The sequence below is a fragment of the Urtica dioica genome, chromosome 4, assembly GCF_054948205.1.
Source record: "Urtica dioica subsp. dioica isolate 48M chromosome 4, U.dioica_male_clone48M_v1_H2, whole genome shotgun sequence".
In the NCBI taxonomy this organism is placed as follows: Eukaryota; Viridiplantae; Streptophyta; class Magnoliopsida; order Rosales; family Urticaceae; genus Urtica; species Urtica dioica.
In genome coordinates, this window is record NC_142759.1 from 866,385 (window position 1) to 879,347 (window position 12,963).

Sequence of the window (12,963 nt, forward strand, 5' to 3'; positions counted from 1 at the left end):
CAAAATAGAGGTAATGTTCGTGGCTATATGTGAAAACAAATGGAAGAAGACAATATGTATAATAAGGCTATTTGATGGTGAGTTTTTAGTGCTACCGTATATATATAATCGTATGAGAAATATGATTATGTATTTATACGCCTATATATATATATATATATATATATATATATATATGCGCGCGCGCGTGTGTGTTTTTAGTATGGAGTAATTTTATTTTTATAGTTAAATTTTTCTTTCTATTTTAACCCTCAATTTTCATTTATTTTGGTATGTTTAGTCGTTCTAATTAAAAAAAACTATATCGATAATTTCAATAAATAAAATTATATATTTCACATTATAATTAATACTCAACTTTTAGTCTAGAAATATACATAATCCTTTTGCACAATCCATTTCTAATATTAAACAAAGTAAAAAAAAAAAAAAAAAAAAAAAAAAAAAAAAAAAAAAAAAAAATTGGAGTTTACTTGGTCTTTTTTAAATATTATGTTTAATGAAGTTATTAGTTTGCATGTGGTCTAAATCGGTAATTTTGTTAAAAAGGTGAACCAGATTTTTTTGAAGAGCTAAAAATGCTCAAAATCATAACACTTCAAAAGAGTGAATGGAAAAAAAAAATGTTAGAATCAACTTAACTACTCCATATTTGTTATGGACTATCTATGCTTATAGCCTTGCCGAGATATAGTTTTTGAGCTATATAGATTTCACAACCCGAGATATTTTTTTAGCTTTTGGATTTAAAGCCATTATTGGCTGGGATATTTTTTTTTTAGCTTTTGGATTTAATACCATTATTGGTTGGTCTTTGTGTATTTTAGTGCATACATTATTGATAATAATGTCTTGAAAGGCCGTGTCTACATTGATGATATAGTATATATCAACGTATGATAATTACATATGCTATACTTCTAATAATTTAATTAATTGTCTCATCTTATTTATACTATATGTATTTCGATATTTATTAAAGATGAAAAGTGGTATTTAATTATTTGTCTCATCGTATTTATATTATATGTATTTCGATATTTATTAAAGATGAAAAGTGATACTTAGTTCTTGTGGCAAATAAGACGTTACCGATTCATATCACTATATCAATTACTAATATAGCGGTTATAACTTATAACATCATAATAAATTTAAAATTAACTTCAGGGCATCGAATCTTAATAACCTAACTTAAACATTTTCGAGACAATTTTCTGTTCTAAATTTATCAAGTACAAAGACATAGAAACGTTGATTCTTATATATAAGACTATAGAAACACACACATATTATTATGAGTCTTCATGAATGTACAAAAAGCTTTTGCTGTCGTTTTTCTTTTGTTTCTACTTGAGGTCAACTTGAGGATTTAGAAAAACTAAAGAAAAATCCTTTGAATTATAAAATAGTCAGAAGTAATATTTGCTCATTGGTAGCAGATTCTGGGGGACAACACTGAATATATTGTCCAAACTTAGCTGAATATACATACATGCAAATCAATGTAAAAGTTCTCAAGAATGTAGATATACACAATATATATAAAAAAAAAAAAAAAAAAAAAAAAAAAAAAAAAAAAGTGATATAAAATAACCAACTGATACTTAAACAAGTGATACCTTCTAATCTTTTCCTATGTGGTCCCAAAGACTTCGTTTGGATGGTATTATCTTCTTTCTGTGAAGTTTTCTTCTGTATGAGAGCATGTGTAAAATCTCTAAAAACTGTAAAATATCTCCATTACTAAAGTTTAAAGAAAAGGGCGTGAGTTCAATCTCTAAAAATAAAGAATTGTGTTCATTATTAAAGTTTAAAAAAGTTCTTTGTAACAGGTTCAAATGATTAGTCTAACCAATTATACACTAAATGTGTGAATGTATGGATGAAAAATAACATAAAAAAATTAGTTTCTTATGTTGCCTCAAGTTTAAAAAGTGTAAAAAAATACAAATCTCTCTATATAAATTTGTTAATTATATCAAAATATTATAAACATCCCGTACTTCACTTGCATGATTAAAACCAGCTAATAACAGGGGCAAATGCCCCTGAACTTCTAATGAATTAAAATTTCATTTCCATTTTTTATTAAGTAATTTTTTATATTTTTAATCTAAAATTATATGATTTTTGTATTTATACTCTTGAATAATCTATTTCTTACACACTACAAACACTGGCACTCCGTAGCTTAAAATTCAAGTCAGGCGGGTAATTTAAAAAAATAATATAAATTTAGGCTAAAAATATAAAAATACTATAAATTTTATGGTAAAAATCGTAGTTTTTAAAAGTTTAGGAGAGACATTTGCTCCTCTTGAGCCCAGCAAGGTGGCTCTGCCCTTGCTGCTACTAGGTATTTGCATTTGTAAGTTTTTGTAATTTTACTAATTTTAGACAAATTATAATTATTTGTTGAATTAATAAATTATTAGTGAATGTGAACCCTCCGTATAAAAAATTATTCCCGCTATTGTCGGGGAAAAAAACAAAGACATGCCAAGACAACTGCTTTCTTGATGAAGTCAAGTTAATGGCAAGAAATATATAATAAACAATAATGAAGACGTTGAACAAAGATAAATTATATGTGCGAAAGTACCAAATGATAAGTTGAGTGTGTTTAATCACGCTACTATTGTTTTCACCGTCTCTGTTTTTACTTTAAGGGAATCAGAATAATAATCGTCCTTCAAGATGCTTCCAAGTATCGACAATCATCGTGTCTATAGACCATATACATAGACAGATCATATAAAAATATTTATTTGAAAATAAAATTATGTTCAATTGCTTGTATGAAAATAATTACGGGACATCAAGGCACAATTAAAATATTCCGACACAAAATGACTGAAGTTGTACAAGGCAAACATCGTCGGATGCTGATTTTTAATTTCTTTCATAAGAAACTAAAGAGACATCAAGGCATGTTCAATATTGTCTGAAACGATAAATCTCGTCTCGCGTTCACTATCGACTAAAGAAAAGGCGCGTATTTAGTAACATTTTGAGACAAGGCACATTGCGTTGAGCAAGCTTTTAAGAAAAATTGGCATAAGAGAAAGTTCAAAATATCCCGACACAACATAAGTACATCTTGTAGTCAGTCTTTGCTAACCAAATGGTCAACTTCAATTTTGTGTTTCATGAGACGTGCAACGTGGTCTTAGAAACCCGTCGTTGCATGTCTAGAGCCATTAGAGTTATCGATGAAAGCTCAATTATATTGTATGTAGATTAATCACGCTTCAATTGACCAAAAAAAATAATACAATTTTTAAAAGAAATAGTCGAGGTCAATCGTTGTTGAGTGTGTCTCGATGACCCTTTAAAAAAATTGTGCATGCAATTTATAATATATAATGCATGAGTTTACTTCAAGGTCTCTTACTTTTATATAAATGCTAATAGATTGAGTGTAAAATTATTAGCTTCGATGTGGTGTAAAAAAAATGATAATGAATATGAAGTTGACCATATTATATAATGCATCTTCATATCTTAATTTTTAATAAATTTCTTACAAATATGCAAAGACGGTGGGACGGTGGTTAGTAGTTACCCTGCAATGGAATTCTTCAAATTGACGTCCAGAGATCGGAGAAATATAGTATTTAATTGAGGGTTCATGCCTTTTTTAACTATTTAATAAACTATAAATACCAAAGTCAGTGTTAAAAAACTGGATACATATTATTAATCCCAATTCAGGACAACGTTCATATTGGAGAGAGACATCAAGTACATGCATAATGCTTTGCATAATATAAATAATTTCGGGAAAATATATTAAAATATAAATACATATATCTGGAGATGTTACAAAACAAATCTTCAGAAATTAATATCCGACATTATACGATGGTAACTTCATCCTTTTTCGGTTCAGACAGATTTGTGGGTCAAACCCTTTGAGTGGATATAGGAAATTAGAACATAAAATAAATATAAAAAAATTGTCGGATTCATTATTTTTGGTGAAAAAGACATAAATTCACCTTGAGGGGAAAATTAAAAGAATGAAAAAAATAAAGCAGATTCCATTTCAATCTATAGGGAAGAGCATAGCTTGGTACAAGCAATGACAACAAACAGCAATACTATATGTCTGTTTGAAACAAAAAATATAATTGTCACATAGAATACATAGATTCTTCAATTATTTTTCTTTCACTGCCAGATATCTTAATCAAAACGTTACAGAATTAATATTTAAATTAAAAATGAATACGCAAATTAAATATTCAAGGATATATTAGTAATTTAAGGGAAGAATAAACACCAGATAGATGGGAGAAATTAATAATTAAACTTATATCCATTCAGATCTTCCATATGAATATAGATCACCGAGAAAGATAAGAAAAGAGCAATTAAATTATAATTTAACATATATATTTGCTAAGAATATTTCTATGAGTAGAAATATATATTTTGACAAATTGTTATAGCACATAGACATGTCACATGTATAAAGCAATGAGTAGAAATATATATTGACAAATTGTTATAGCACTTAGACATGTATATAATGCAAATTGTTATTTCTTTTATTGACAAATATGTAAGTGTTTACAAAATTTAATTCAGGGTTTAAAATATAGTTGCTGTGTGTTTCGGTACCAAATCGAGCTGAAATTCATGTTTTTTTTTTTGGGTCTGTAAACGATGTATAGTTTTTTTTCAATTTACGTAAATTATAAATATTTATTTTAATTTATTGGAATTCTTACTAAATAATAATACATTTATTAATTTTTCCTTTGTGTCATTCGGTTAAATAGTCGATTTAAAGTTAAGGATTTGCAAAATAGTTAAGGTTTGTCTAAGGCCAAAATGTGCAGTAATACAAATTCAAAAATAAAATTAATTGTATGATTAATATTTTTAAATTTGATAAATTACTTATAGTAATTGTCAAAAAATTAAATTTTGGTGTCAAAAAATATTTGACAACGTAACTTTGACTATTTTGCTGAAAATTTGAAATTTTGACTATTTTGCTAATCAGTTAGTTTCAAATGATTATTTTGTAAAAATTTTCTATTTATTAATAAGCTCAAATTTAGATCTTAATTGATCGTAAATCAATGATAAGTTAAATATTAATTAAATATTAATCAATATTATTAGAGACAATTAGATCATTAACTTAATAGATCACATTCCTTTTAAAAATAGCTAAAATTTAATTTTATTAAGAAAATAGCTCATTAGACCAAAACTAATTAAATAATTATTTTAATTAATTTAATTTATTTTGATTATTTTATTTTTTTAATAAAACAAAATTTTGATTAAAATTTTAAAAAAATTTAAGAGATTGACTAGTTGCAACAAACTCTTCATTATTTTATAAATGACTCAGAAACTTATCAGTATATTCATAAACCCATATCTCAACAAATTCTTAAATAAAATTCTTATGAGAAAAATCAAGAATCATTTGTTAGTTTAGTTATCTATCCTTCTAGTTGAATATGTAAAAAATAAAAAACATAAAAAAAAAATATTATTATTATTATTAAACGCATAATGAGGTACAAAATTTTAGCGGTTCGGTAATATATTTTTTTAATGTTTTATTTTAAATATCAATAGCTAGCAGAATATACTTTTTAATCATAAACTAATTAATTGAACCACAACCGTTTATAAATATTTGTGCAAACGTGTTCCTCCAAACAAACACATCATCCTTGTCTATTCCTCAATCAACAATCTAGCGAGAGAGAGAGAGAGAGAGAGAGTTATGGAGGTTAGTGAGCATGGTTTCTTAGAGGAGGTACTTGGTCCAAGAAGAGAGGAGAGTAACAAGGCTTCATCGTCAACTTTCTCATCTCCTATGGTTGACCACTTATTTCCAACATCTTCATGGTCATTCTTCGATGAAGAAGAAGATCATCTTCAGCAACAAGACAACCCATTTCTAGGCTTCTCAACACTCCTCCAACAACACCACCAAGAAGACCATTTCATCTCCTCCCATAATAATAATAATAATAATGACCTTGATTACCCTTTTTCATTTGACCCTCCAATCCCATTGTTTCCCTCAACCAATTTTGAAGATGAGCTAATTGGGTGTTGCAAAGTTGAGACTTTCTCGGACCCAAAAGTGGTGGTGCTTCCAAGTTTCAACGTTGGCGCCGATAGTGTTGGAGAGAGAGAGAGAAATGGAATTCAAAGTCAAAGTCAAAGGCCAAAGAAATTGCAAGGCCAGCCTTCCAAGAATCTCATGGCTGAGAGAAGGAGAAGGAAGAGATTGAATGATAGGCTCTCAATGCTCAGATCAATAGTGCCCAAGATAAGCAAGGTAACAAAATTTTTATTTCATTTCATTTAAATTTATATTTTTTAAAAATTAATTTAATAATGTGTATTCAATAATTTGGGTCACTCTCACTCATCAGATGGACAGAACATCAATCCTTGGAGACACTATAGATTACATGAAAGAGCTTCTTGAGAGAATCAACAAATTGCAAGAAGGAACAACAAACGTTGAGGAAGAGGTCAAATGCATATCAAAGGATCTCAAACCAAATAATGAGGTCTTGGTGAGAAACTCCCCCAAGGTAAATTTATCATATGTATAAATATCTCTCTTTTTTTTTTCTTTCTTTTAGAATAACAATTAAACAAAGTGATTTTTTTTTTTTTTTGTTCAGTTTGAAGTGGAGAGGAGAGAAGTGGAGACAAGGATTGATATATGCTGTGGAGGAAAGCCAGGGCTGTTGATATCAACAGTGAACACACTTGAGTCACTTGGCCTTGATATTCAACACTGTGTTATAAGCTGCTTTAATGATTTCTCTTTGCAAGCTTCATGTTCTGAGGTTTGATTTTTTTTTATTTTTAGTTTTATTATTTGCATTAATTTATTTGTCTCACATGGAACAATTTTGCATGTAGTGTACGGTGAACCAACCAATAATTAACAAAGGAAAAACAATAAAGTAGTTGTATAGTTGATTTTCTTTCACATGCAAATAAATTATTCTTTTTTTTTTTTTTTTTTTTGAGATTATAGGTTGGTGAGCAAAGATCATTGGTGAGCTGTGAGGACATAAAGCAAGCAATATTCAGAAATGCAGGGTATGCAGGAGGAAGATGTTTGTAGGAGACCCCTTTTTTTTTTTCCATTTTGCGAGATTAATAAACAAAGTTTTTTTTTTTTTTTTTTTGGGTTACAAGAAATAAAGAGTTAAGTGGACATATATAAGGACCTTTCTAAGTTAGAAGCTGTAACAATTTTGGCATGTTGATGGTATGCTTCCTTGAATTTTTCTTTTAAAATTCCATTTTCATGTGAGTATATATTTTTATACAATAAGCATAACAAGTTCAAATCTGACGAATAGAACTCATATTGCTAATGGAGATGCCGATGTAAATTTTATAGCACCGATTTAAAATTTTGTTGAATTTTCAAAATTTTGTTGCTTTGGCGATTTTGTTACTTTGCATTCTCGGAAATTTGAGATTCGGGTGATTTTTCACAAGAATTGCGTTTTCACGAAACTAAAAACCTAAATTCAGTTTAAAATCGGCCGATAGCTAAGTACAACTAAAATTGCAAGCTAACTCTTCATACTTCATATAAACAAAAAAAAGAAAAGTGAAAAAAAAAATTCTTTCAAAAATGACAAAACACTATATAAGTCTTGAATAATTATATGCGCAAATTCACTAGTAAATTATGTACTTCATCTTATCATAACTCGTACAAACAATTTAATATTATAAATGTTATAATTAAGTCACGTGGGATAATTTCTTCAGGCTACTTGAGTTTAACATGAACTCTACCTATTTTCATAAGTAAATTAGGTTGAATCAATTATGATTGTTACCTAATTGTCTAATTCCGGACACTATTTTCTGAGTCGAGTTTCGCCGATCCACCAGATTGCCTTCCCAACTAGCTCATCGCAATAATAAATGACTAAAAAAATCATAGGTGCAACTCATTATTATTATTTATAATTTGCCACAACTCATATTCAAGAGTTTCGGAGCAAAAAAAAAATCGATTGAAGAGCCACAAGGGCAAATAAACTCTTTGGAATGCTTAAGACGGTCAATAAAATAATGTGATAATGAAAATAAGAACAACAGATACACTGATTACTGAGCAAGCATAAGTTCAGGATTCAGATTTTTAAGAGTTGACTTAGTCAACACAAATGACAGCTATTATTCCCATCTGTCTGTAGTGTCTATTATTTCCTGAATTTTGAATTTTGTATATGTACCAAAGGTTAAGCCATACTCAAGTAACTCAAGTGAAAAGTCTAGTCACACGTAGAATTTTAATACTTGAGACACAAGAAAGCCACTTTCAGAACTAGTCTACAGCTCTATTCTATATTATGAGAGAAATTTATGGTATCATGATTATGATACTCTTGTCTCTGTGAGAAACTAACTACAAGTGAAAAGAAAAAAAAGAACCTACTAAATTTCGATTTCACTTTCATCGCCGCGGAAATCGCACTCGAAATCAGACGAGTTGTCATCGCTCATTCCGTCGGACCGTACTCGCCGAAGCGCATCGATCGCTTCTCTAGCCTCAGAGACCAACGCATTCTTCGCGGCTCGAACCGGGTCGCGGCTGTTCTGATCTCCATCATCGTTGGCCGAGAATTTCTTGGCTCTCCGAGACGCCGCTTTTCTCCGAGCTTCCCTTATATGCAATTGGTCGATGTACTTCTCGTGCAAAGCCTTGTCTTTGACCATCTTCAGCACCGGAGGACTGAACCTCGAGCGAGGCTTCTTGTGCCCACCCGAAGAAGAGATCTCGGTGAGCTTCTTCAGAAGCGATCCCTTTTGCTTCGGGGTCGAGACTTCGAAATTCAAGTTGGGCTCGAGGACCGAGAATAGATCTGCTCCAGAGGAAGCCTGGTGATGATGTTGCTCTTGCAATAAGTGGCGAGCGTTTTTCCGGGCAATGTGGATCGGTTTTTTTCTATCTTTCGGCTTGTTGGTGGGCTTGAGAACTTTGCTCGCTGAGATCGGAGATTGGTGGCTTTCCTTTGTTGCCTTTGAAACTCGGCGACGCTGAGGCGGGGTTGCATAATCTGAATTCAGCTTGTCGAAACAGTCTTGAGCTGATTTCCCAGGAACCTGTTTTTTTTTTTTTTTTTTTTTTTTTTAACATAAAAAATACTATGATGAGCAAATGGAAATACTCATTTTGAACCGGACATATCTCTTGGCACCTTACTATTTATTCCAAAAGGTTTTTGTTGCTTTCTTTTGCGGTTTGGAAGACTATGCATTTGCTTTAACACTTCAACTTTCAGCTAAAGAATCAAACTTTATCAATACCCAGATTATGACTACACAGCAGCGATGAAGCTTATTAAAAAACAGTGATTTTCATTTCATTTTGCGATTCTAAGTACTATAAATTCGCTTAAAATATTTGAACTTTCAGTTAAAGGATCAAACTTTATCTATACCCAGATAATGATTACACAGCAATCGTGAAGCTTAAATAGTAGCAGAGATTTTCTTTTCCTTTCGCAGTTTGAAGAACTAAATACTCTCTTATATACTTGAACTAAAAAATCGAACTTTATCAACACCCAGATCATGACTACACAGCAATCACGAAGCTAAAGAAATAGCAGAGATTTTCATTTTCTTTTCCTTTTGTGATTCGAGTTTCCGTGAAAGTATAGACTAAACCAGATCATGACTACACAGCAACTATGAAGCTTAAGAAATAGCAGAGAGTTTTAATAATTGTTTACCAGCCTCGAGACCTTCTTCCAGAACTGCGGTGTCGGTTTCGCCATCAAATAAGCTTTCTGTAACGCAAACTCTTGTTCTTTAGACCATCCATGAACAGCCTCGTGGCTTTCCTCAAACTCGCCCAGCTTTCTCTTTCTACTCACCTCCACAGCTCTACTTTTCTTCTCTTCATCTTCTCGTTCGCTCGATCTTTCGATAACGTTTCTCGATATTTCGCTTTTGCTTCTCTGCTCCACAAAGTTCTGAGCTTTCACATTCCCCGAACGATCTTCACGAAGGGCCTTCTCGTTAAGTTGGGTCACAAGCCTTGTTGATCGTCTAGGCGTTTGAAACCCTTCGATCATCTGACTTGCTCTTGGTGTCGCTTGAACAGAATTCGAATTCCGAGGATTTCCTGATACCTTTGCCATTCTCTCTATCGATTTTTGGATGACAGCTTTCGAACCGACATAGACAAAGTTCTGAGCTTTCACAATCCCCGAACGATCATCGCTAAGAGTGTTCTCGCTCAACTTGGTCAAAACCCTCGTTGACCGTCTAGGCGTTTGACACCCTTCAATGAGCTCAATGCTTCTCGGAGATTTCGAACTCCGGTGATTTCCAGATTTCTTCGCGACTCTCTCTATCGATCCCTTAGGCTCTCCAACGAACACATCTTCACATAGATCGGCAATTCTCGGAGACCGTCTCGGTTTCCGAGTCCCATCACTCGAAACCCTATGTTTTCTCGACCCAACGCTCAGATTCCCTCGAACTTCTGACACTTCGATCGCCTTTCTTGGCTTCTTCTTCGAAACCTTCTCGGAGCGACACTTGATTAATTTCGTCGGGAAGTCTTTCAGAGGTTTCCGAACGCCGCGACCTTGGGAAGCGACTCTCCGGAGAGAATTCCGAGAAGATTCTGCGGATTCTTTGGGAGCTTCGTTTCGGAGAAGCCTTGGAGATCTTCGAGGAGTCGTGTACAGTTCGGTATCTCTTTTGGGCATTTTGACGAACACGTTGTGGACAAAAGATCAATCCATCTATTTCTTCATTTCTTGCTTCAACGAATACGAGAGGGAAAGAAAGTGGATCTCAAGAAAGTGTTGAACAAGAGTTTGAAATCTGAATATTGGGCTTTTAGTGGGCCAATCCGAGGGATTGAAGCTGAGCCCTCAAACCAGCCTCTGTTTGGCGGCCCATACGAGAGAACATTTGGAAAACAAATAGACGACAACCTGAGATACCTCTTTTATAAACCCTTATTCCATAAATATCCAATTATTATGTTTATTCTGAGACTATTAAATTTATTTCGAAATATGTTAGTTTTACCTTCTTCTTTTTTATATAATTCATTTTACTCTTTTTTTACTGTTTCATATTATTGATTTTTCCACATATCTTCTCCTGAAATACGCTCTTAAAATTTAAATATTTTTTTTTTTTTATTAAATACTTCCTCCTGAATTAGAATTCTTACAGAGTATGATTTAGTGGTACATGCATATGCAAATGTTCATATTGGTCTTTTTTTGTTATTGGTCGTTTGTAAATGTTATTAACATGCGACTTTCCTTAATTAAGTGAATAGTTTATGTCTGTAAATTCTCATTTTTACTATACATGCAGATCAATTCATCAGGTTGATCATCCGAGACATACGAAAAAGTTTAATCCGTTTACTTCAATTAAACAGCTAAATACACACGTGATATTTCTTTTACTTGTTTTAATAGTTTTGGTAAGTGATGTAATGATAGATACAATAATATGAAGAACAAAACAATCCAAATGGAAAAAAATTTGTCATTTATTTTTTAAATCTTGCAATCAACAAAAGTCTGATTGAACAATGATATGAGCAAAATGCATAGAACTATCAGTTGGTCACTCCTAATTATGATACTTTGAGTAGACAAGTGCACCAATAAAAAAAAATTCAGTAGACAAAGACACAAAGTAGTCCAATTCCAAATAATGGAAAAGATTTGGACTTGTACTGATTAAAGAAAAAAAGCCAAAATAAGAAACAATTCAATCAAGCCGAATGGCTCCAGCACAAACTTCCAGTTAACATATTCCATTCCGTAATTTATTCCCTTCTCTTATCATAGATGGGAATATTAAATCAAAGATAAATGAAGCATGGAATGATATTTAAAAGTAAAAATGAAATATAGGAATCTGTAATTCCGGCAATAGAATCCTTGCTTCAATCACAGACAAAATAAAATTTATACCAATAATATTATAACAGAAAAAAGAGAATTGCATTTTGTCTACATGAGATCATGTAATGCCTTATATCTGACTCATTCCACTTAATTTCAAAAATATATATAAATTTTCCTTGATTTATAATATCTAATGAAAAAGTTAGTTGGCACAATTTTTATCTACCTAATTTTGTAATCTTCTTTCCTTCTACAGCATCAGAATCTTAAATTTTAAAATTCCTAAGTAGCCCTAATAAAAAAACATATCCTTTGTACAAAATTGGGACATCATATGATGAATAAAATGAGAGAATAGAGAAAAGGTGTTCGCCAGGAAACTTTTGTTATGATTTAAAGATTTTACCTAACTTTTTTGCTAGGATTTCCACTATAACTATTAATTATGGGCAAATTAGTACTTGGATTAGATTAATAATACATGATGTGATAATAATACCCCACATTACATCATTGTCATCATCGTAGCAATATTATCAACATGGTCATGAGTTGTTACATTGAGGAGGCAATTACCTAATTCTCTTTCTGATCTTGATAATTTACACTCATCGTTAATAAACCAATTAAAGCGTTTCGTAGTGTCCCAATTTTGGGACAAATGGCAATTGGACACGTATAAAATAAACTCACACTTAGTTTTTATAGTACTTTTATGATCGGTTAATAAATTTGAACAAAGAAATAGAATTCGACTAGGAAAATTGTCATTTTGACAAAAATCTTGAAAACAACCCGAATCGAATACTAAAAAGTAAGTGAGTTTTATACCCAACAAAAATTGTCACTCGAATCATTGATGATATCTTGTCATGTTAATTATGCACTGTAGTGTTAGATAATCAGCTTAAAACTAAAATCATTAAATCATGAATAAAAACCATATATTTTTATGCAAAGGCCATTTTAGAGAATTTTTTTGTCTTCGACTCGTTGGGCTCTTTGGAAATATATTGATGTGAGTTATTTGTTTAACCAG

The 12,963-nt window shown here is 31.4% G+C and overlaps 2 protein-coding genes across 2 annotated transcripts; one reads left to right on the forward strand and one right to left on the reverse strand.

Annotated features, from left to right (window-relative positions):
- The first annotated feature begins 5,698 nt into the window (after positions 1-5,698).
- On the forward strand, positions 5,699-7,405 carry LOC149399020 (transcription factor bHLH93-like). The gene is made up of 4 exons (XM_089613561.1): positions 5,699-6,322; positions 6,420-6,584; positions 6,678-6,845; positions 7,040-7,405. Exons 1-4 carry the CDS (start codon positions 5,759-5,761, stop codon positions 7,127-7,129), a joined length of 987 nt encoding a protein of 328 aa, XP_089469687.1. The 5' UTR covers positions 5,699-5,758; the 3' UTR covers positions 7,130-7,405.
- A 724-nt stretch (positions 7,406-8,129) lies between these two features.
- Positions 8,130-10,830, reverse strand: LOC149399021 (Homeodomain-like superfamily protein). The gene is made up of 2 exons (XM_089613546.1): positions 9,768-10,830; positions 8,130-9,135 (listed from the first exon to the last, which is right to left on the reverse strand). The coding sequence occupies exons 1-2, from the start codon at positions 10,752-10,754 to the stop codon at positions 8,467-8,469; spliced, it is 1,656 nt and encodes a 551-aa protein (XP_089469672.1). The 5' UTR covers positions 10,755-10,830; the 3' UTR covers positions 8,130-8,466.
- Between the last annotated feature and the right edge of the window lie 2,133 nt (positions 10,831-12,963).